We start from the raw sequence: 26,402 nt of genomic DNA, 5'->3' as shown, positions 1-26,402 counted from the left end.
CCCCCCCCCCCCCCCCCCATGTCTCAGACACTCAACATACATATTGAGAGTGTGAGACATCCAAAAAGCATCAATTGCACAACACACTGAATACAGAAGATTGAGAACTTTCTTGTCAAGGACTGCTGAATATCACACAGGTCTTAATAGGCAATATAATGTTAAAAAAGTTCAGGCTTCTTGAACTACACACCAAGCAGCTGAAGTCCTTTTGGTTCATAAACATAGTTTATTCACATATTTCTTTTTCATGAATATTCACAAACTGTACATTTCCTGACTAGATTTATTATACAGTTAATTTTAACTATAATATGGAATCACATACCTATGTACACTGTAACATAAGTAGATTTTACACCACAAATACATACAGCAAGTTTTCATATCTACAATATTAACATTAATCTATACATTTCAGTCAGCTTTCTGTTAGGGAACCACAAAGTAATTATCATGTTTAGAATTGGCGTCATCACTGTGACATATAGCACATTCGGAATGTTTCAATAAAAGATGTTTTGTCTTTACTGCTGAATAAACCTGGTATAACTGTACTGTTTCCCTAGCAGAAGCTGATGAACCACATCTATTTAATACATGACCACTGAATGGTGTTTGTATGTGCGTGTTTTTGGTACTTGAAATAATACAGTACACACTTCTAAAAATTAAAATATTCCTCGACATCGAGGTTACGCATTCATTTCACCTAACTGGTGATGTCCGTAAAACACATCAGTACATCTGTGTTCACATTTGGTGAGCCAGTGAAAACTTGGCTGGGAAGGAAATAAAAAATGTGTCAAGGAATGCAACATCATATCCGTAACAAGAGCCTAACATTATGACATGTCTCATATGTAAGGTGTTAAAAGACCATGATGTACCAAAATCAAAACAGAAAGACAGGTTAAGAATGGGAACTCCATAACTAAATCATGATAGATACTTATCATAATGCATATGTTTAGGTGTCAATGGTTCTTGTTGGATATAAAAAATAATAATCTAGAAACAAACCCAATAGATTATAACATGTCCCCAAAGCATACATGTACATCATGAGCAAAGCAAATAAATATTAGAATATTGAAGGTATTCTATGTACAAGCAATAAGCATGATAAATACACTGCATTTGCCCACTTAATTAAAATTTCTGGTTGAGGGGCATGACAAGTTCATGTGGCAGAATATACAACTGTCTGATTTTCAGGATTATCTGCCTTGATTTCATTTACACCATGAACTACAAAAATTATGCAAAATAGCATTACCTAATGTACACTGTACATGTATAAATTTACATATAATAATATGTTACACATAGCCCTTCCATAGTTAATTCATAAACAAATAACGAAAAACAATCTTGATATCCAGGTAAAATCCTACAAAACATATCCTCTTAATATCCAAAATATCGAGAAAAATACTTAATAAAATATTTTCACTTGATATGACGAATGTCTAGCCACACATTTAATGAAACAAAGTCATCAGTTTTGTTCACTTTTTAATTTTAATTTAAAAGCTTCACAATAACCGTGATTAAAATGTATAAAGCGAGTAAGCATATATCATCCAATTAAATTTCGAGTGCATTCAAGACTGCTGTTCTTCTCATGAATACAAATTCCTGCCGATACTGAACATCAAGTATGCATCACAAGAACAGGTTCAAGATCCAAGAACTCGCACCACCTCTGTAGGTAGTGTGGTTGAATAACAAGAACACATTTATGCACACATGTTCTTGTCATTCGATCGCGACTCTTAAAAACGCAGCACGAAAACAATGGGATCGACGATCTCAAAAGCACTCCAAGTTTCAGAAATAACTTGCTGACAATGAGCTCCCTATCTCTATTCAACTCTTGATTCTTGAGGTATTTTACATAATGTTGGTGTAGTCTGAGAAATTCTATAACAAAAGCAACCATCAAACTGCAAAATACACGAATCCAATATATTCCATAATGCAGTAGTGATCAAATCCAAATAATCCATTCTATAGTAAGAACAAGAATATAAGTAAAACTGATGGATGCTCCCCGAACTGCATCTAACAATTCAACTACTTCATATGACAAAAGAGGAATCGCACAATGATCAATAACTGTAGAAAATATAGTTGAAGTGTTTTTTTCCTCTCCAAGGTATATGTTGAGTGACTTTGACCTTTCAAAAATGACCTTGAGTGACCTTTATCTGAAAGCCTGTTATTTGTGTGATAATATGATCAATACCTGTTCAAAAATGGTTGAAATAAGGAACTTCCCTATCATATAAGTGCATGCTCCGAGTGACCTTGACCTTTTTAAAATGACCTCAAGAGAACTTGGTCCAAAAGATGAATAGATATTGAAATATTATTGAAATGAAGGATTTTTTTTGATATACAAGGTTTATGTGATGAGTGATCTTGACCTTGTCAAATTGACCTTGATAAACCTTTGTCTTAAAGCAACTTGCCTGTTACTTATTTGTGTGATATATGATCAATACCTGTTCAAAAACTGTTGAAATAAGGAAGATTTTCTTTACATAAGGTATATGTTCCGAGTGACCTTGACTTTTTGATGTCAAGTTTAGGAGAGATGAGCTCAGACAGAAAATTTTCGAGAAGAAAAAAATAATGGCACATTGTTTTTTCAACACTTAAAATTCCTTCAATACCAGAGAGCATTAATAAAATGTTCATTCTCAAATGGTTTTGTTAAATATCAAATTGAAGAAATATTTTACTTTTGTGAATCAAGTTTGACTACCCTGACAGATGGACAGACACACTGCGCCATACCATAATACAATCTGTCTATGATGGGCGTGTTAAAATGCTCCTTACAATTATAACACACTAAATTATTCCTCTCTATCTTCCTTTGAATTTTAGAAGGTTGTTATAAGAACAGACTCTAAAGAATGTGATATACCTCACAAGCACTAAAGCCGCGTGAGGAGACATGTGAAATGATTATGACACACAGGATAAAATCTTATCGAGATATGGCAATGATTGGCATCACACTTCTACATATTAGTACCAATACATGTACTTTATAATACATGTACATCTGTAAAGGTTTTAGATGGCATGTATACTAAACTGTAGTAACCTTTACACCCAAAAATCTATTTTTATCCTCACATTTTGTTTGCATGATTATTTTTCTATTTACATGCAAAAACTTGAAAATATAAAGTCATTTGTACATATTGTAAGAAGTTAATATACATACATCAATTAAAATCATGATATAGCTATGTATTAAAATTTATCAAATAAAAGCTTTTGAAAGCCAAATATGTGTGTACTTCTTGAAATAGTGAGACCTGCACCATTGCACATCACAGCATATTCCCACTGGGCTTCATTTCACTTCATGCCAATGATCAAAGCACAGAGCTCTTGAGGACTGGTTTCTTCAGGATGGTCATTCATGATTTTCCTAACTTTGGGCTCTGGAAAAAGCCCACACAAATGATAATATAAATTGTATCTCTTGTCCGTAGGTTTAATGGGAGCAAACTCTGAGAAGTTTGGTCGACTTCCAGCACTCTCCATCAATGACTTTCTTCTTGGGTCCATGGACGTGGCTAGATTTTGCTGACTTGATGGGTGGCCACTCAAACTAGCTGATGATGTTCTTGATAAATTTTGTTTGTGTTCTTGTCCAATGATTCCTACATTCTGTTTGCCAGAAGGAGTTTGTAACATGGAATGTTGTTGACTTTCACAAAAGTTGGACATTGCACACAAGTCTGATGAAGTTTGATTCTGAAATGTAAATCCCCCTGAATAGCACCTCTCAGCAGGTCTGTGTTCCTGCGAAAATGGTAAACGACCACCGCTATGGAATGGATCTGACACTGGGTGTGGATAGCTATATGATTCCTGTATGGGGTATTTCAAACTTTCCGGATTTTGCCATGTAGGTGTAGATGGATAATCAGATTCAAAAGCATCAATGCCTTGTGTTACTGGACAATGGCTTCCATAAGTAGAATGTCCTAGCACAGGTTCAAAGGTCCATCTAGTTTCTCCATTATCATGCTGAGATCGATATTCCTGCGGTTTTAGACAGGCAGCAGCTCTACTTCTGATGCACCGTGGATCCAGACGCTGTGCGTTGACACCAGTGGAATACTGATAATTCTGCTGGTTTCCTTTACTAGAGTCCAAAACTTCTGAAGGAAATAAGCTGTATTCATTGGGTCCTAAATCTGTATCTCCAATCAAGTGAAGCTGTGTATCAGATGAACTATTCTGACGAACCATTCTTCCAAACCTCTTTTGCGGGGTACCATTTCTTGTAAATACTGTCTCTGGAGCACTTTGCATTCTGCTCAGAGCTGCATGTTCAGATTCCTCTCCCATATAACGATGATCTAGTCTACCACTGAACTGAGGATGCACATTAGAGAAGTTTCCAGCAGCAAAAATGTTCTTGGGCATTCCAAAAGCCCCGAAATTGTCCTGCTGAAAAGGTACTCTAGAGGAATGTGAAGCAGTAGACAAACATGCACTAGTATGACCCTGTTGTAATCGTGCATCTTGTGATTCTTGAAGAGAAAATTGCCTACTCAATCTCTGATGCTGTTGCTGCATTGGCACTGGATGAGAAAACTGCTGAGAAAGTGGCTGATGTTGAGGAGGCAACTGATGGGTCAAACTGTGAGAAGGAAGTTGTGACAGGGGCTTGTTCTGCTTTACAGGGGTTGCCAATGGGCTAGTACTGGGATAAGCACTGGGAGGGCTTCTGTTGAATAACCTGTCCTCTGACTTGTGAGGCTTAGTCTCCCCAGCTTCATCAGATAACTTCTTGGCCAGCATCAAATGTCCACTGAGAAACACCTCCTGTTGTGGCATCTGTTGTGGTGATGGTGTAGATCTCTGCTTTGGAGAAGAGGACCTTGATCCACTATGTTCAATTTTGCTGGCCATATTAAATGGCTCCATAGTCTGCATTTTATTGACATTAAACTGAGATTCCATGGTTTCAGATCTTTGTCGTTGGTGTTCTTTGTCTGCCTGCTCGACTTGTTTTCGATGTTCAGAAAGTTTGTCATTATAACTTTTCCACTTCTCATCATTCACTACATCTCTGTATTCCATAGTCCTGGGCATCACATCCATGGCTACTTCACCAAAGTCTCCACTGTGTCGCTTTGTTGGTGTGTCTGCAATTAGGTTATCTGGGAGAAGTTTGGGGGTCAAAGACTGGGTCCTTGTTAAGGATGTCTTGCCCAAAGAAGATTTCTTGCACAGAGGTTGTTTCCCTTTGAAGCCTAAAAATATACATATAATAAACATTTAAAGGACATATCTCGTGTTTTCAAAGTATACAGAATTATATGCATTTTGTCTTCCTTATGCTTACAGAAATTAATTGTAATAGTTCGTTCGCTGAAGTATTGCGATAATTAGCCACAATACAGACTTAAATCTAAGCCCCGATTTCAAAAAGCCTAGTTAATTAGATAGGTAGTCACGTGGTACTGTGACGTCATATGCGACCTTCGTCGATCAACTTGTTGTAAAAGTAGTGTTAGATATTTTTAAAAACTCTGGTTTTAGGGGCCTAATTTATTTACCATGGATAACATTTATTTCGATGTTGACAAATTTCCCGAGTCTTATATCTTTTAGTCACCAGTGCATACAAATAGCGACCCAAATATAGTGAGGAAAGCAAGTATGATATCTGCATAAATTTGCGAGTAAATAATGTTTACATGGGATCACTGTCTAAACACTATTTGGTAATGCCATTTCTGTAAACAACTGTAATTAGCATTGTTGCTTTTCTAAAATAAACAGTGCAATTATTATTAAATTTATTTTTGGAGAAGTTAGATAGGCCTAAATTATGATACGATTATCATTGACAACTAGGCCTACTGTCACAGGTGCATTTCGGGGGAAAAAATAAATAATAAAAATGATCAAACTTATTGTGAAAATCACAATACTTTTAAATTATTTTATTCAAGCAATTTTATTAATCATTATTTTTTGTTATCTACACGTTGTTACTTAGGAAGTGGGAGCGTGGCGTGCTGTTGTTGTAAACACGTAAGCGTTCCTTAAAAAAAATGAAAGCATTATAATTCAATTCAAAGTTGGGAAATATCATATTTTATTATTTATAATTGAAAGTTCAATTATCTTTTATCTTTAAATTTCTTTTTTAAAACTACCAGTTGGTAGACACTGCTAGCAAAGTTCTGCCTATATGTTGTTACAAGGTGAAGGTCAGTTGGTGCGAGTGTGTATTGAATTTGAGAGCAGAACGGAAAGCATATGCTGTAGGCCTATATGTAACAGTGTGTAGCTTCGATAGAACCATTTTCTCGCAGTTTATCTACGTGTTTGTCCAAGTGCTTGTTTGAAAAAGTACAGGGACAAATTCTACTGGGTTTTTTAAGGCAAAATCGTTGTGCCGACAAAAAATATTCACGGCTTCTCCCTCATACCTTCCTTCGAAAATTGAAAAAAAAACACAGTCCAAATCCACTTTACTGATAGCAAGTACACCCTTAAACGGCACAAAATACCCTAATACAGTGTTATTTACAAGTCGTTAATGTGATAATTGTTTGTTTGTCAATTAAATCTAATCTGTTTATGAAATGGCTAACAACTGTTTTCAAATCTTCTCGCTCGAGGTCGCATATGACGTCACAGATAATGGCGCGTAAAATATCGAAGAAAATATGCATATCGCAAGATTTGAATTTCATAGCTTTCAAACTCGAAAACTACACAAACTGTTTCATTTAAAACACATGTAAAGTAGTTTTAGGCATGAAATGAATTAATTTTGCTGAAAAAATTAAAAAGTTTAAAAACATGCGATGTGTCCTTCAAGTACTAGTCTCTGTAAGAATCATGCAAACTCGAAAAAAAAGTGGCAGAGTCATATCTGATGATTTACTTTAAAAGTGCATGACTAAAAAGTAAACATTAGATTGTCTTTTGATCATAAAATGCACTCAATGTCAACGGAGACATTTATTAAAAAAAATATCAGGTTCTGTATATGTGTGCCATTTTCCTATATATTCCCATGAAAACCGTCTATTTTCAGTTGATGATAAAAATGTTTATCGAAAACTATGTAATAAACAGAACCTAAAAACTAAAAGATGGTTTTGTCAAAAGTGAAAATATGTATACAAACTATTTGGAAAGCAGTATATGATTGCAGTAGAGTTCGATATTGATTGGGGTTGTTTTGCATTAAATTATCTCCCTTGTGTTACTCTTATGTATTGGAGGTAGGATTGTAGTATGACAACATATATACAACATGGCGGGTAAACCGCTGGAGTTGCAGGTGGCACACAAATGCAGCATTTCAAATTATGGACAATCACTAAAGCATTATCTTTCAAACAGTTCCATAGCTAAAACATTAGTGAATACACCACGTGTAACACTAGTTAGTAAGTACTTTATAATAACCTTGACATTTCACTAATCAATTGGCCTCTTGTATTTGTGTATTACTTGTACATACAGTCGTATGAAACTGACTTTCTAAAACTCGAGTTGTATAAAAAGAAGAATTACTTTAGTCACATTGTTCAGTTCGTCTATCCATTTGTTTGTCTGTCTGTCACACTATATAAATTTCCCTGCAAGCGACACATACTTACAGAATCACTCTACTTTCTTCAACTTGAGTAATATATTATAAATGCAATTGAGAAATTAAGTATTGTTTTGTGTATTCTACCAGTACTGACAGAACAAAACCAATTACGATGCACATGGGTTATAAAGTGTACGTTGAAAGCTTTGTACTATATTTGAATTGGCAAAATTCCAAATCATTTTCATCAACAGGAAATCACAAAATTTATCTTTGAATTTATGGAAATATATATACATGGTAAAACCCTTTGCAAGAGTCATCAAATCGAAATCAATCAAATCAAAAACTTCAGTAATGAAGCTAAGATTGCAGGGGCCATGTATGGAAATTCCTGTTTTTATCCATTTAATATGACATATACATCTATACTACAAACTTTGTATAAATATAACACTCTGCCCTAATTTTTCACCTTTAGCACCACCAGTCAAAAAATGGGTTTTTTCTTGTTTTCACAGTAAATTTCACTTTTCAAGAAAATGTTCAGTTAAGTAAAAGGATAACCTCAATTTCATTAAAGGTAAAAAAAAACAAACCATGGAATATAATTGAATATTCACAAGTTCAACTGTTTCTTCTGCAGGTTGTATTAATTTTAGATTACAAAGATGTGAAACATGCAAAAATAATGTTTTAGGTAAACCATCTCTCAGCACATCATCTGCCTTTTGAGTAAAGACTTTGAGAAAGAGAAATTCCTTACCTTCCTGTGTTTTACGATTTTCCCGGACCTCCTGGATTTTCTGCTTGGCTTGCTCGGCAAGTTTCTCCGTCACCATTTTGTGGGGCATGTTTCCTCTCTCTGGGTGATAGAACTTACATTTGTTGCCATATGTGCATTTCTTGCTACCATAGGGACAGATTGGGGGAAGAGGTTCAGGCTGTCTGGGCTCTTTAGACAGGAAGTTGTCCAGACTTGGGCCATGCCGACCAAGTGGGTCATCAGGTGGCATGAATCTGGGGGAAAAAACTAACAAGGTTAACTTCAAGATAATCATTACTTACTTTCTGACTTCTAAACAATACTCTGAGACAATATTACAGTAAAGTATTTCATCATCAAAGTACAATTAAATAAAACACACACCTGGTAGTCCATTTCATGAAATGTAATTTATGCCTATAACACAACATTATCAGGGTCTAGATCATATAGCCTTGTTTTGAACATGTCATTGCAAACATATTTATGTGAATGTAAAAAAACATTATCATTTCTGTGATTTTATTCAAATTTGTTGCATTTTAAATATAGCTTCGGAATCCTTAATAGATTTCTCAAAAATCTGGTTTTCATCAGTCTATAATTTCAAACTTAATGTTTATTTTTAGTTTGTTTCCCAAGTACAACATTAACAACAAAAACAAGCACTGATTGTGTAAGTGCTCGTAGTGTGTACCTTGTGGGGTCTGGTACTTTCCAAAAAGTTGAAAAATTTCACATATTAAACAAGAAGTATTAGACGAAGTGTAAAATGAAACAATTAGCAAAGTGTTATTTTGTACTTAATATCTTATTTGCAAGTGATTTATCTTGATCTCTAAATATATACAGAATTACAATGCAGAATATCTGAAAGTTGTAAAGCTGACACTATAGATATTTATAGTACATATTTCTTCCAACCAGGAAATAAATACTAAACCATACTGACATATCTACAACAACTTTTTGATATTTTCTGAATGGACCTATAAAAGCAAGTGATATATGTTCAGAGGTGCATCTTTGAGTTGTGCAGGCATGTAATTAATTATCCATTAACAAGATAAAGACAGTCATTCTACCTATGGGTTATACTCTACCTTCATATCATCCAAAATATTATGGTGTGTATAGCATAAGGACAGTTTATAAGCATGGAAAAATTTCATATTTCTAGTTTGGTACAAATCTTCTATAAATTAAATAAAACATTCCCGTAGAATACTGTAAACTCACTATTGAATATTTCTTTCATTTGTTTACAGCCAATGTGAACTTGTTCATAATGAGTAATACCTGTACTTATATGTACATGTACACCTATTGTAAACAAAATGACTAATATCTTTTTAGAAAGATGTGTTACTGAATATCATGGTCATTTCTTGCACACGAAGGATAGTTTATGGCATCAGAAACAGGAGCAGCTGTAAACTAGAGTTGTATTGATATAACATTAAATTTGTGTAACCCGATACACTATATTAAGATCATGTTGTAATACAATACAAAAACTCATATCACAGTACATATAAATGTTGTATTGCAATGTATTTGTATCTCTTTGTGAGTGTTGCTATGTATTTGTATCTCTTTGTGAGTGTTGCTATATATTTGTATCTCTTTGTGAGTGTTGCTATGTATTTGTATCTCTTTGTGAGTGTTGCTATGTATTTGTATCTCTTTGTGAGTGTTGCTATGTATTTGTATCTCTTTGTGAGTGTTGCTATGTATTTGTATCTCTTTGTGAGTGTTGCTATATATTTGTATCTCTTTGTGAGTGTTGCTATGTATTTGTATCTCTTTGTGAGTGTTGCTATGTATTTGTATCTCTTTGTGAGTGTTGCTATGTATTTGTATCTCTTTGTGAGTGTTGCTATGTATTTGTATCTCTTTGTGAGTGTTGCTATGCATTTGTATCTCTTTGTGAGTGTTGCTATGCATTTGTATCTCTTTGTGAATGTTGCTATGTATTTGTATCTCTTTGTGAGTGTTGCTATGTATTGCAATATATCTCTGTCAATTGTTACATCTCAACTGTTAACCAATCAGAAGCGGATAAACAAAGGTAACGACCCAAATAGACAAAGACTGGCTGCTAACCAATCAGATTGAGAATAACTGGCTGCTAACCAATCAGACTGAGAATAACTGGCTGCTAACCAATCAGACTGAGAATAACTGGCTGCAAACCATCAGATGGCAAATGACAAGCTACTACCCCATCAGAGAGACAAAGACTAGCTTCTAAACTGCAAATCAATAAAACAGAGAAAGAAAACATGCTACCAAATTGGATGGATACTAATCGATCATGTACTATCTAGATCCTAACCAACAAGACAGGGCAAGCTGCTACTCAATCAGATGGAGATATAGACAAGTTACTAACCAATCAGATGGAGATATAGACAAGCTACTAACCAATCAGATGGAGATATAGACAAGTTACTAACCAATCAGATGGAGATACAGACAACCTGCTATTCAATCAGACAGAGAAACCTCCTCTGTCTTTTCAATACACTTCATGGAGTAGGCAATGACTATATTATCAGCCCCCTCCCTGTGTTAGCGCCAGGTAATTGGAACAGGGGAAAACAAATAGCACTGCCCGACGCCCGGGGTAACCATAGAGTCAGGCAGGTAAAATTACAAGGAGAACTTGTCCCTGGGCAAATCATGGAAGGAAACTTGGCCATTGATTTATTACCATGAGCAAACAGGAATAGATATGAATGAATTGATTTGTGGTAGGGCAAGCAAATTTGGCATTTCTACCTGTCCTTGGACAAGTACTTCAAAAATCTATTTGTCTACCCCTGCAGAATGTGCTGAGTCAACTATTGAGAAACAAAATAAAAGGTGACCATGGTTGATTCATTGCATATTGTTTAACATCCCGCTCAGGAATCTTTCACTCATATGAAGACGTCACCATAATTGATAAATAGAGAGCAGATGGAATGAACATTTCGGAAAGAGGATTTGATTTGTTTACATGTAGCAAACCATGGGTATATAGTGTGCAAACAATCCTGGGTTTGAATTCAATTCCAATCAGACGGGTCTCTACATTTTCTCCTTTAATGTTACATTATCACTGCTATAATTATGTCCGAAAATCGAGGGGGTATTAATGACATTACAATGCACCCACTTTATATGCTTTATACCAGTCACGCATCAAGGTTTAGGGGTTAGGCATTTATTCAATATAGTTGAGAATCTAATAGTAAATAATATATTGTTAGAAATTTTGCTAGAGTACTCTGCTTAAAGTTGTGACTTTTTTCTTACAAACACTGGTTCCCATCTTGCAATCGTGTATCATGATTTTACCATGTGTTTTCATTACCCCCCCCCCCTTTTTTTTTTATTTTGACAATCCTCAGATGGTGATGAAAATTGTGAGTATGTGTTTCAGTGTATTTTGCAAATAAAAATCTTTGAACCACATTAAATTGTTGTTTGTTTGGTGTTTTTTTTAATTTAGTGTGGCTAATGAAAATGAAATGTGGCTAATGAAAATTGGACCCCATTAGCCATAGTGGCTAGAGAAAATTGTACACTAGCGCTCATACAGCCTCCCCATCCCTCACCCTGGTCAAAGTGAAAATAAAGCTGTAGATTTCCATACCTGTCGTTTACAAAGGAGTACATGAGTAATCTCTCTTCCACAACTTTGCGATACTCTGGTTTTTCATTCACAAGATCCCTATAGTTGTCATTAGATACCACTATTCCCCCACTATCCACTGCTAAGTTCAAGATGTATCGATCATCATAACACACCACTCGCTTTCCACCAATTCGGCGTGCTGGAGTAAACACCAAAATCTTCTCTTTTTCAAGTTGAAACAGAATTTCCTGATCTGGAATAAGGCAAAATACATTATTAAAAATTTTAAGTTCTCAAATATTTGAAAAGAAGACCTTGTAACAAAATAACTAAATAAGAATGCACATAATAGGAATTTTCTGTATAGCATCACACAAGTTTTCATGAGAGAAAAAAAATCTTGTATTTACCAATAATTTTTGTTTTCAGCTCATATGAAAAACTAAAATGATCTTTATTATGAAATAAATAAATAGTAATTTGGATCTCATAGTTTCTGAAAATTGTAGGAGACAGAGTTTGTGAAAACCTTTGCTTTGCTCATTCAGAGGTTTCTTCCCCATCAACATACAGACTATTACATAAGCAACATCCACATAGTCTTGGTTTTCCCATATCACTTTCTACATCACATCTCCAATGTTTCAGGAATGTACATTAAAATATTAATTAGTTCCCTATATGAAATTATTTCATTCTTCACGCACTAGAAAATTATTTTGTTCTGTTAATTTATAGTCAAAATTAATATCAAAGTACATCATGTACATAATTCTGTACTTTTTAATTCTACAATGACAATAAATCTATTTTCTACTATAATCATGATTATGAAAATCCTCTCTATATTAACTGAAATGTATGAGCTGATGTAAAATCTACATTTATATGCGACTTTGTGTATAATCCTATACAGGGCTTGTAGCTAACTTTTTATGTCACCAGTCCAGCCGGACTGATGGGGTATAATTTCAACCAGTCCGCAGAAAAATTTACCAGTCCAACAGTTTCCCAGAAGTAAATAAACATATTTCGTTAATGTTATTAAAATGAAATTTAACTCAATATGCCTCAGACAATATTGTAACACTTAAATGTGGGATTTATATTTACGAATCAGATTCGTCTGATATCAAAGCATGTCAAATGTGTGTTTTAAGATTCCATAAATATATTTTCCAAAATTATGCTTTAGAAGATTAACCAGTCCCATCAGACTGACTAAAACAAATGTCAGTCAGTCCGCCAGACTTTTAACCAGTCACAGACTGACGGGCATATGTTAATTTCGAGCCCTGCTATAGGAATATACCAGTAACATTAAAAACAAGTCATGAAGTTGTTACTAAGCAAGACTCCTGGCCCAGGCCCTATTCATCACCTGAGTATTAGTTAAAAGTATCATTAACCCAAAGGGCTATGAAATCTATAATAATTTTCCTGTTCTGCATATCTCAGAAAAATTCTAATATTCAATAGCAGTATAAAACAAAATGCCTTTTTAAAACACAATTTGACAAAAGTCCTTGAAAGTGTCCATACTGATGGAAGACTTTACATAATATACGTTTTTGGACCCAAAATTAACCTAAAGTCAGAACCCTGGGTTGTGAAATTCATAAAATTTGGTACATTCCTTTCTCCATTTTCTATAAAATTAAAGAAGAAGTCTTTCAAATGATCAATACAATACTCACTACTAATTTTGGCCCTACCCTGAAACCAAAGCCCTTTCCCATCCAGATCATGAAATTTGCAGCTTTGGTAAAAGGCTACCTGCTCTTTCTAAATATCTATTTAGTTTCAACCTAGTATCAATAGCATGAAGAAGACATCATCTACTGTTTTACATATAAACAAAATATGCCAAGTTTGGCCTTGTCCTGGAGTCGGAACCTCTACCCCAATTTATGATCATGATATTCACAATTTTGGTAAAGGCCTTCCTGCTCTACTTGACTATGCATTTAGTTTTTCTAACAGATGCGTGGTATTAGAGAAAAATATGTTTGAAAATTTGTCAATTTTTGACAATTTTTTCCCTGCCTCTAAGGCCACATTGATGCAGCTAGGAGTCCTGAAATTCAAAATTATGTCCCTCTTGTTCAAATGATGCTTCATACCAAATTTTGAAGTTATCAAAAAGTTCAATATGCTCAATTATTAATGCACAACGGACACAGACCAATTGCAATGAGTCACCTGAGTGACTCAGGTTACCTAAAATTTTTGAATTTCATTTAGAAGATATACCTTTAATTCACCACCAGAGTACTTGAACAATGGAACTATAAAAAAGAAATATGTTTTGATTCTAAATCACCGTACAGCACAATGCTGAATCGTGTTAAATATAGTCTATCACGAGATATTGTTCCTGTTAACCAACACCTATCTTTTTACCTGAATGACTAACAATTATATACAAAGCCTGTTTTGGGAGTACATGAAGTGCTAATCAACAAGGAAAAACCTGATGACTTCTCATCATGGTCACATTTTCTTGTTGACGTGACTTCCCTGACAACTGAAAATGTTGTAAGCGTAGCATGTCTCTTGTTCATGCCGCACTAGCATGCTAAGGATGATTAAAGTACCATGATCAAAATGAGTTCACAGAGAATTGGTCACATTGTGGGAGACATTGTTTTCCATTTAGTGGACAGTAACCAGGAATAGAACCCATGATGGAATTAAGCCATTATGTTTTTGTTTTCAATCTGTAAAATGGCACTGATTTTCAATTTTCCTCAGGTTAAATAGATCTACATTAATTCTGTATTAAAACAACTCTTGTCATTTCTCAAGAAAAAGTCCCTCACCACTATATAATACATGAATATTCTATCCAATTCAACCTTTTTATACTGTTGTTAATTTACATTTATTCAACCCTGACTTTCTCACTTAGCTTACACGCACCTGTGATTTTAGCATCAACACGAGATGTTTCTTTCCTCCATTGTGGTACAAACACATTGATGGCCTTGTGACCTCGACCCCTGAACCAATCCACTGCCAGTTGTATCCCACGACAAGAGAAGATTTCTTTGTTCCCATGACTGAAAAAACAAAAACAATAGTGCTAAGATTTGTATGATTAAAAGACATGGCCCCAAAGTAGTTATGTCTACAAGAACAAATGCAATAATCAGGTCTTGGAAATAAATTTCAAAATCATTTATGTTTTTGAAGAAAATTCTTCAAGTATATATGTTTCTGTATTACCAGTGTTGTCCCTACGACCCGGGAGTAGCAGGTTTATCCTATGCAAATTCCCACCAATTGAAACTTTCACTTAGTTGAACACAAGGCATATATATGGAAAGGACCCCAGACCCCCTTTTCCATCCAAATATTACTTCATTCTTTGAGAAAACCACAGATATATGCAAAATATTTGCAAAATGTATATTCAGAAGATAATTTACTAACCTCATGGCAACATTGCTACCATCTATGACAATGGGACGAAAATTTGAAGTTGAGTCTGATAGGACAAAACAGTTCTCTGCAGTGAACGCCAGCAAATTTTCTGCAGATCCCTCCATTGAACACAGACTGGAGTTACTTTCATCACTGTTCTTACAAACTTTCTCAGTGGATGTGCTCAGTTTGATCAGTTCTGACAAAATTTCATTCTGTCCAGCTTTGTTGCCTAGCTTTCTTAAGACTGAGGCCAACTGCAGTTCGGAATAGCCAAGCTTTAACGCAAATTCAATTTTTGTGTTGTATTCTTCTTCATCTGTGGTCTCATCTTCTGATGAGGTGGATGACTGTTGAGTTATTTTCAAGTTTGAAAACGAGTTTTTCACCTCACTGCCATAAGACTTAGTTTTTGCAAGACGATTCTCTGTTGGAGCAGTAAGTGTTGGTGGCAGGGGACTCGCTCCAACAGAGACTGTTCTTTTCAAGGCAGCATGTGTCCGTAGTGGTGTCTTCTTCCCTGTAGGACCAGTCAAATTTGACACACTAATTGCACTTTCTGAAGTACACAAGTTTGAACCAAACAAACCACTGTTTTCTGTAACATCACCAGAAGTGAAATTTCCTTTTTTGTTCACCAAATGCACATCATCTTTCCCATTATTTTTGGATGAAATTTTCGACCTCTCTTTAATCCCTTTTTTATCATGACCCTCCTCTCCATGTAGGCGTATATCTATGTAGGGTGCAATATTGTCTTCTTTTTTCACCATCCTGTCTATCAGAACTTGGGCAATACTAACATTTTCCTTTTTACCAAAGATAAACACATGTGAGTTTTCCTTAGAAAAGTCCACCACAGCTTGGGAATCTCGTTCAATGGTAGATTGCAATTCATGGACCATGGTAAAATGAGAATGTGGAAGGGTCTGAATAACACGACTCATTGACTTCTCATCCGTAGTCAGTGACTCCAGATAGCTCTGAAAAATAAAACCTGACATCACAACTTTTGCTATTCTAAATGATTCAAGAGAGCAATGGAACCATGTGTTGTGCATATTGAATAATATATCATACAGTGTATCTTTTAATATCTTGAAGAAAAAAGAGGCCCATGGGCCATTGCTCACCTGAACAATATCATTCAAGAGACTGTCGAAACCAAACAGGTCATGGTATAAACAAATAATACCTGTGTTGCAGTGATTTGTGAAGATTTTTTTGGGGTTTTTTTTTTTTTTTGCTGGTTTTCTTTTCTTTTTTTTTTTGAATTCCTATACATCTATAAGTTAGAAAAATTCTAAACTTGTCTTGTGATCCAACTCTGGTAACAAGGGTTAAGGTGTGAACTAACTTGAAGTTAGTATCTAATTGAGGATTGATTCAATATATTGTAGCCATTACGTTTAAAGTTTTTATAGTTCTTGAGTTGTACTGTAGTCCCATATCCTATCCTCATGGGTTGAATGAACTTCAACACTTGCAAAAATATTTTTCTATTCCACTGTATTTCCACCATTAAACTAACAATGTATTTATCTTTATTATATTATTATCATATATTATCATATATATATTAATATCATATATACATGTATTAGTATATATCATTATTATATATCTTTATTCTACAATGAAATTGAAAAGATAGGCTATTTTCTAATCCCCTGTTCCCCGGAGGAAATGGGGTCTCAGCACTGCACAGAGTTCTTCATGTTATTCTAAACCGCCAAAACTTCAAGCAGGTTCTGTTGCTGTTCTGTCAATTTAACACACACAAAAGGATGACGTCATCATGGAACTTGTTCACACATTGTTTAAAAAATCTACTGACGAGCCCGCAGGGTGAAAGTGCTATAGCTAAAAGTTTGAGTACTGGAGTATATAAAAATATATATATATTGATTGAATATTGTTTAACGTCCCTCTCGAGAATATTTCACTCATAAGGAGACGTCGCCGGTGAAGGGCTGCAAAATTTAGGCCTATGCTCGGCGCTTATGGCCTTTGAGCAGGGAGGGATCTTTATCGTGCCACACCTGCTGTGACATGGGACCTCGGTTTTTGCGGTCTCATCCGAAGTCGCCTCTTACGACAAGCAAGGGGTGCTGAGGACCTATTCTAACCCAGATCCCCACGGTAAATATATATATATATATATATATATATATATATATATGGTCAGTGGTTCTAAAAAAAAAAAAACATGCTTTCAGCACCCCATCCTACTTTCACCTTTTCTTATAACTCACATCTCCCCACTCCCTTGGATGGCATTATGAAAAGTTTAAACATACTGATTATGGAAACATTTGTTCAGAAATCTCTCTACCTAGAGCTTTTTGTTCAGGTGATAAAATCATATAAAATGGAATTGATCTGAAAATGGCACTCTCTTTCTCATATATCATAGCCATAGCTCTTCACAGATAATACAAGCAAACAGACCATTTGTGACCAACAAGCCACGAATACAGCCTAATCCACTTTATAAAACCCCTATAAAAACCTTCTTTGGTCTTTAAATATTGCTGAAAAATAAAAACCAAACCCACACTATTAAGTCAACGAACATGGAGTTTCCAAGATTGAAGGATATTTTCAGTAGACAATATATAATATATTGATCTGATTTCTGATTTAAAACTTTTTTTTAGAATTTTGATCATGAGACAACAAACAAAAGGAAATACCGAACAAATAATTATTTCACTATATTCAACATCAGAATAAGTTCATTATTTTTCAAAATCACATCCATTCATATTGCAATTAAGATCCTCCTTGAACTATTAAATAAAATTTTAATGACAATGTTATAGACATATAATTTCTCTGATTTCTATAAATGTATTTATATCACATGTATATTTGTTATTCGGAATTTGTTTACACAAAGAAATCAAGTTATATTTGGAAGTGATAAAATTTTCTTTTTTTAGTGACACGTTGATTTTTATATCAAAATTACAACAAAGTTGAGTATCGTTGCAAATGAGGAAACCCCTAATTTAAAAGTGGAAAAAATCCCAGCACTGTTAATGAATGGAAAGTATATATAACTCGTTTCAACGTGACAGACACTTTCATTATTTGATCAAATGGGAACACCTATATATCTATGAAGTATTAGAAATCTAAACACACAAACTGATATTCATTGAAATGTTTTCCCTAACTTAAATTACATATTCATAAGCATTAACTTGCAAATTTGTTTTTATAAATAGTCATTAGCAATCCCAGGAAACAGCATTCAAAGATGGAAAGAAAAATTAAAAACTGTGTGATTTTTCCTTTCTAATATCAATAAAGAAATAATTTTTAAAAAAAGGATGAGTTCATGATTGCATGGAAAATTAAGGTTTAATCAAGACAACTATGTCATACATAAAAGGATAAAACTATCATTCATGTATCTTGAAGGGATATATAGTTAGTATTATATGTACAATTCCATTTTATCCTTCAGTCTACATACCATCAACTTGTAGTAGTTTCACACTTTGATTTAGAATTTGGTTGGGTTTTTTTCTTTATTAAAAAATCCCTATAAGGTAAGATAATTTGCCTTGTCCTACTTTAATTTCACAACATTGTCCAATGTTCTGAAGATAAGGAGAATTGTGTAGGAACTCCAACAATGCTTGCAAGTCAAGGCAATACGCAGTTTGTCACACACTTTCTTTCACTGGTTGTCAATCTGATTCAATGAAAACATCTAATGTCTGAAAGTCATTTAGTTAACATTCCATGTATGTCATTTTATTTTCAAACTTTTAATGTATAAGACTGACTGATTGAGTAATGTGTTTATCAGGTAGAAATCTTCCCTTTTCTGTCACTACGACACCTATTGGAGAGTTGTAAACAGTTTACACCATGAGCTGTACGTCACAAGGATCTATTTTTTCAACATGTTCAACACCATTTACATGATCTGTATATAATATCCATAATTTTCTCTCACGTATATGATGCTTTTAAGGAATTTCATTTAATATTCCAAATCAATTGTATTTTGAAACATAATATTGCGTATTTTATTACACACCTTCATTTTCCCTCTGAATAGAACTATAGTGATAATAAAGAATCAACACTTTGACTGTTAACTAAAACAATGCTTCAAAAACTCTGCATACACACACACAGATATATCATTATACCTTGTTCAGAACATGTCATTACAGAGCCAATCACGTCCGACCTTCCATTTTAATTTTTCAATAAATTTTCTGTTTTTCTGGGTTTCTTTTTCATATTCTTTTTGTGGTTTTTTTCCTTTTCCTTCTTCCATGTCAGATTTTTTTTCTCTTGATATTTTTGCCTGGAATGGCATTGACGTACTTTATTAGCCCAGGCATTTCACTTCAGATTCGTCAGTGGAGTAAACTTTTCCAACCCCTGTTCAACACTAGTGTTATGAAATACACATTTTTTTAAACCTCGAGCAACTCATGTAACTCAAATTCAAATTGTTTAACCAAACATGCCCATTTTGTTAAAGTACTTCTTGATCAGAGTATAATTTAAACACTTTATTTACCTGTTATTCATTACCTAATTCAAACGCTTCAAAGACGTCTGTAGTTTCACAAGATATTGCTCAATTGTATTTAGCATGTACTTGATTCTCACAATCTGGTGTACTTGGGTTAGTCGGCGATGCACTTCATTGTGAGCCAGAATTGCACACGCATTCCACCGGGTAAGGCGATTGAGCCGGAAAATTTTGATAGGCGACAGTAGTATTGAGAGTTGCTTATTCCAAGACATAATGTTTTTAATTTTTACACTGTTGAAATAAATATGATTTGTAAATATGTTGGTAATTTCTATGCCAAATACTGTTTAAACAATAGAAAGTCAACATTGTAGCCAGGTCACTTGATTCTTAGCGCGTTGCCAGGTATACCCAGCTTAGTTTGATTCAGCCGGATTTTATCAGAATCAAGCATGCTTATAATTATCACCCTCTCGGGGGAATTGAAGATGACTGCAAGTTTGATCAATACATATATATACGAGTTGAACATAAACATGTTTTCTGTTTGCAATGACTAAAGAACAGAATAAATTTTGGGACATGCTGCTAAAAATTGAAAATTTATCTATAATCATATCTTTCATTGAAAAAATATTTATCGGACACTTAGTCCAGCCAACAATTGATATTTATCAGACCAAAACAAAAATGACCGGACATTTGCCAATGTCTGACGGACCTTTAGAATCACTGCAGTAACTCATATTTATAATTACATGTAAGATTAGCAGATATCAAACATGGGCTGATAAATCATATTGTCCCACATATATGTAAGAATATCGATGAATATCAATGAGGAGTATTCCCAGGGAGTAGCACAGCTATTGAAGGGAATAGTCCTCAGATGGAAAAACAGTGCATTTTCTGGGAAACATAATAAGGGCAGACAAGAAGCTAGGGAGGATGCATTGTATGAAGTTAGATAGAAAAAAAAAATTAAGAAATACTTGAAAATTTAATGCAAAATTTTAAAAAATAATTGGTGTTTATATTTATGATACCTACATCTGCTGTCTGTGGGCAAGTCCCCAATAATTACACTTGATATAAAGTTGACAACCAAGACTAACCCATTAGCTACATCATGTACATTTAATAACAAGTTGACAACCAAGACTAGCCCATTATAGCTACATCATGTGCATCCATTTAATATATTTCAGCAACAATTTTTCAAGGAAAATGTATAGCTGGTAAGTCTTAGTTCAGTAAAGGTGCATCCCAAACCAACACAGATGGTGGATTCAACAAGCTCTAAACAAGAACACAATAACCATACCATCATTAGCATCTTAAGACTTTGTATTTTCCATTCAATCAGATGCAGATCACCTACAATAAGCTCTTGCTAGATACAATCAATGTCAGTGACTGATATTTGTAGCACTCTATGAAGTTTGGTTACTAGAGATTGATTACTACACTTCTGTCCCACATGACTGCATAATTTGTAGTTCTATGATGTAAGTAAGTAAGTAATTAAGTAAGTAATTCTTATTTAAAGTCGGAAATATATACAGGTAACAATAAACATGAGCTAAGAGCTCTTTAACCGACTTTATAGCATAAAAAACCCACAAAGCACTAATGATATATAATTGCATGCATAGACATAAAAACAGAAATTTGAAATAAAACAGGACGCATACATGTATACAGACATCACAAGTCATGCATATATATACACAGGGACTAGCTATATTAAGATGTATAATACATAGTTGTAAAGTAGTGCAAATACACCAGTTTTGTCTATGAAGTTCACCGTTTCTTCTAGTTCAGATCACTAAAGCTCTAAATATTACTCAACATTCAGTTAAAAATTTAATAAAAAGTGTAGAGTGACTGCAATACCAGGTGACTATAACAGGGTTTTCAACTCACTAATGAGTTCAGCAAACCCGACTGAGTCTTAACCAGATACAATCCAGTCTCTTTCTATTCCAGAAGCCACCAGTTTACTTAGTGCAAACAGATTTCATATGTTCTTGTAGAAAACTGTGTTCTGACTGTCACAGTATATATTCAAGAAATAATGATCGTGTTTTCATGTATGTTTCATGTATGTTTCATGTATGTTGCGCAGGATAACCTCTGAGGTTGGGAAATGTTTTGAAATATAAAAGCTGAGACGTTAGTTGAGACCAAGGAGGTTATCCTGCAACATACACGAAAACGAAAACTTTATTTCTATTCTACTACGGCTCAGAAATATACAGCCGATCGTTTTTCTAAATAGCTACGAATTAGGTGATGTCATGGCAGTTTCCGAAATGGCCTACATTGTTTTTTGTTGATGGTAGGGGTCGATATTCTAAATCTATTTTGAAAAATAATATTTCAAGTATTGGTTTGATGATGACAGATTATATCAATTGCTTTGAATACAGTTCAAGAAAAACTTGTCTCTGCATCGCCATGTTTACATACATGTGCATTGCTCTCGGAATTCAGATTAGTTTATACTGAATGACAAAATTATAACGTTTTCCAGTCATATATGAAGTTGATTTAACATATATTGATTGATTTGTATGATTTAAATATAAACTTGAATTATCTGTGATTGACTTTATTGTTGCATTAGAAAAACTTGAAGTGCAAGTGAGATCTATGTGTATCAATTTTCTCCTAATCAGTTAATATGTATGAAGGCTCAGCCTGATATATTGTAGAATAATGACTGTGGCATTCCTTTGATCTTTGCAATAACCATGGTAGAATTCATGATTTAGACTGATAAATTTCAATATGTCTGAATTCAACATTTCTGCCACACGTGACCTCGGAGAATCTCATAAGAAAAGGTAATTCCTTCAGCTGTAACTTCAAACATCATATTCAACAAACTTCTTATGTTCACGCACAATGCCATCATTTCAGTTAAAGACTTCACATTTATTCCTAACTGCTTTTGCCCTACGGCTCTTCAGTGGAACTTACACTGGAAAGAATGAAATTTCACTAAACGCCCGTAAGGCGAAAGTGCATTTGGAATAAATGTGAAATCTTTGACTGAATTTTTTGTGTATTTTACCTATACCTATTACCAAGGACTTATTTTATTCTAATATGCGCATGTGCATGTGTGACCACAGGTATCTGAATTTTAATCAATAAATAGATATAAAAAGAAAAAAAAGAAAAACCTCTTATCTATACATACAGTGTACCAGATGTGAGACAACATTTTGCCCCCCTCCTCGATTCGGGTCCGATTTTATTATCAAATTTGCTGAAACAAACCAATTCTCTGACAGGTTAAACTCAGAAATTATTCTCCTCATCCGTCACTTCAGAAGTCTGAATCTTTTTTATGTTTTTCGGTGTGCTTATTCTCGTAACAATCCAACAACAGACAAACGATATTTTGAACATTCCCACCAAGGCCTGACCAAGTCATGTCATCACGAAGTCAAATCATCAATATTGATTAAAATTCAGATACCTGTGGTGTAACAGTGTGTGTGTGTGTGTGTACAACTGTACAATGTATGTGAAGATATCAATATTTTAATTATATATATTAGGGACCTATATAGGTCCCTGTATATATGCAAAACTCGCAAACTTTTTATTCCTGCCTTACACAGTACATGATGTTAACTCGTCAAAGTGTTTTTAAACATTACTCTTCTCTTTTAAACTTCCGGAATTGTCAATCAGAATATCAAATTAAACACGCGTCAATGATGTTCAATGAGTAATAGGCCTATATTGCAATGCACCTGCAAGTGGGTCACTAGGGCTATATTATAAACATGTATCTGTATATCACACAGAACATGATCAGCTTATGTCATCTTAAGTAAAATCATCCTATAACACTTACTTTCGCCTTTTTAGTGTTTTTCGGTGTGCCATTCTCGTCCGGGGATGACATGCATATTTTCGTCGACAGTTTATCTTCGTCATGACACAGTGTGATGTTTACATGGAAAGCTCGATAGATCCGCTCTCTGTACGCCTCGATCAACGCTTCTTTTGACTTATCGATATAAAAATCATCTATAGTCATCATAGACCAGACAATATCCCAAATATCCTTTCATTTTCCAACAGGTAGAGCAAAATTTCTAAAATCGTGACATCTTAGACGTTCAATAGATGGCGCTATGCGCCGGATATGACCTTTATCTAGGTCAAGTTTACTGTAAACATAAACAGAAACACGTGTTTTTTATCATGCTTTGCTGTTGCTTTCCAGGTATATGAAAAAAAGAGTACTTTGTAACAATAGGCCATTGTTAGTGTTTGCTGATTTTTGTGCTTTATATAGGCCATTGTTAGTGTTTGCTGATTTTTGTGTTTTATGTATATATATATATATATATATATATATATATATATATAAAGCACAAACAAACAATTATATATATATATATATATATATATATATATATATATATATATATATATATATATATGTACATTCCATTCGAAAAAAAAAAACCAATGAAATGTCACAAATGTTGTCTGCATGGTGCTGACTTCTGACGGCCTTAGCAATAATGGTTCTTTATCACTCCAACGCTTTATGTGACACTTATGTTCGGGCCGGACCTTCGATATTAAAGTCATATCACAGACCTGTGACCTTAGCGTGTTAGAACCCCCCCTCTCTCTCTCTCTCCCTCTCTCTCTCTCCTCTCTCTCTCTCTCTCTCTCTCTGAGCGTACGTGTGTGTGTATTCAAACGCGTTATGTTTGTCACGGCGTTTGAGAATCCCTAAACACTAGGTTACCCCGCCACAGGTCCCACTGTTAGTGATACTTGATGGAATATATTTGTTATGGAAAACAGATTTATTTATCTCAATGAAGTAAAGTAAATAATTTAAAGTGGGCACTATATACATGTACATTCAACATATCAAAACACAAAGCTCTGTAGAGCTTTTTAACCGACTATCACATCTGATTTTGTTATCGTTCACGATCACTTCTGACAGGGAGAAAGAAAAATTGATCATTTAGATGTCAATCTAATTAAAATCAGATCCTAGAATACGTATGCTCACAATCGCTACAATGGGCAGAGTATACGGCGCGGATCTAAGAAGTCTGATTTTAATTAGATTGATTTAGATGTATACAATATCATGGATTGCCTAATCAAGGAATTTGATTCATTTTGTGCAAGGTATCGCTCTCATTAGTTTACCTTTTCTATCTATCTGAAATTAAGGATAAAGTCATGAATAAACACACGATTCTTTTCAGACCCCGTGACAGTGTATTCTGATTAAAAATTCATGCTGTGGAAATACGATCCAAAAATTCCTAGTAAATTATAGTGCCACTTAGCATCGTGACATGTTATTATTTGAGAACACGTCCACGAGACAGGCATGTTGATAGATAGGTATGTCATCAATGAAAGTGATGCCATAAGAGAAGGTTGTTTTGGTGGGTTTTTTTTTTAAAGTTTGCCAAATATGAGCGTGCTACGAAAACATTAGCTAGTCTATCATGATCACTAGATTAGCTATCAGTTCCCGTGTTTTGTGGTCGATTTGTCGTGACAACTGTCCATGATTCACGCTCACCAATCTTCCTTAATATGATTATTTTATTTGTTGGGGGGGGGGGGGGGGGTACTGATTACACATTACACCGTTACATTCCGATTGTAGTAAACACGTAAGTGGTAGGTCTATCATTCTATTTCGAAAAAATACAACTTTGGCCTGCAAAATAATACATATCATCCATATCACTTCACTTTCCCGTGTTTCATAATTTTATAATGATTCCCTGAAGAAGAAGAAAGATGTTCTAGCACAAGTACAGCTGCCTTACACATGAAAAAACAACTGAATTGTATTAATCGTGTGATTGGGAATGCTCTACATTTGTAAACGATCGGATGTAAAATCTGTAAGCTGAAAAATCATTTGAAGCCCCAAACTTGTGTTGCAATTTTATGCTTATAATAATAATAATATAATATAATAATAATATGCATGCCGTATGAAACCACACAGTGGTACGCTATATTCTATTTTCGTCAATATATTCTTTTCTGTGCCCATTTATTCTCAGCCCTGGATATAACCAAAACATCTCACGACTCTACCTACTCGGTCTCGGACCCTCCCCACTGGTAGAGAGATACAAAACTCAATACATTACAGTAAATTTCGCATTTTCGGAATTTGCTTTATATCAAATTATACGTACCTGAATGTTTTGTTAATTATATCTCTCTGATCAATATAAAATCCAATTTCAAAACATGTTTCTGTTGATTGCATAGTTTATTCCCAAATAACGTTAATCTTCCGGAAAAATAAACACAATCATATATCTGTCTCAATTTATCCGCTTAATTTCTCTTAAATATGAAGCTCATAAATGCAGCGGAGAAAGTGATCAATCCAGCGCAGAAACCTTTAGCTAGCTCCCGGCATATAACAAGTCTTAAG

At 34.4% G+C, this 26,402-nt stretch overlaps 1 protein-coding gene across 1 annotated transcript; it reads right to left on the bottom strand.

Moving 5' to 3' along the window:
- Positions 1-209: 209 nt before the first annotated feature.
- LOC125673830 (uncharacterized) lies at positions 210-26,402 on the bottom strand. Its single transcript, XM_048910663.2, has 7 exons — positions 26,158-26,402; positions 23,808-24,126; positions 15,430-16,403; positions 14,917-15,056; positions 12,013-12,247; positions 8,370-8,623; positions 210-5,294 (listed from the first exon to the last, which is right to left on the bottom strand). The coding sequence occupies exons 2-7, from the start codon at positions 23,994-23,996 to the stop codon at positions 3,382-3,384; spliced, it is 3,705 nt and encodes a 1,234-aa protein (XP_048766620.1). The 5' UTR covers positions 23,997-24,126; positions 26,158-26,402; the 3' UTR covers positions 210-3,381.

This window comes from Ostrea edulis, chromosome 3, assembly GCF_947568905.1.
Source record: "Ostrea edulis chromosome 3, xbOstEdul1.1, whole genome shotgun sequence".
Taxonomy (NCBI): Eukaryota; Metazoa; Mollusca; class Bivalvia; order Ostreida; family Ostreidae; genus Ostrea; species Ostrea edulis.
Note: the sequence above shows the minus strand (reverse complement) of the source record. Positions and strands in the feature narration are given on the sequence as shown.

Bases quoted from the DNA above. Each gene is read 5' to 3' on its own strand.
- LOC125673830 (XM_048910663.2), bottom strand. From the start codon at position 23,996: ATGATGACTATAGATGATTTTTATATCGATAAGTCAAAAGAAGCGTTG. The intron at 16,404-23,807 runs GTAAGTGTTATA...TTTATTTTTCAG, and splicing joins AAAACACTAAAAAGGCGAAA to AGCTATCTGGAGTCACTGAC. The intron at 5,295-8,369 runs GTAAGGAATTTC...GTATATTTTTAG, and splicing joins AAATCGTAAAACACAGGAAG to GCTTCAAAGGGAAACAACCT.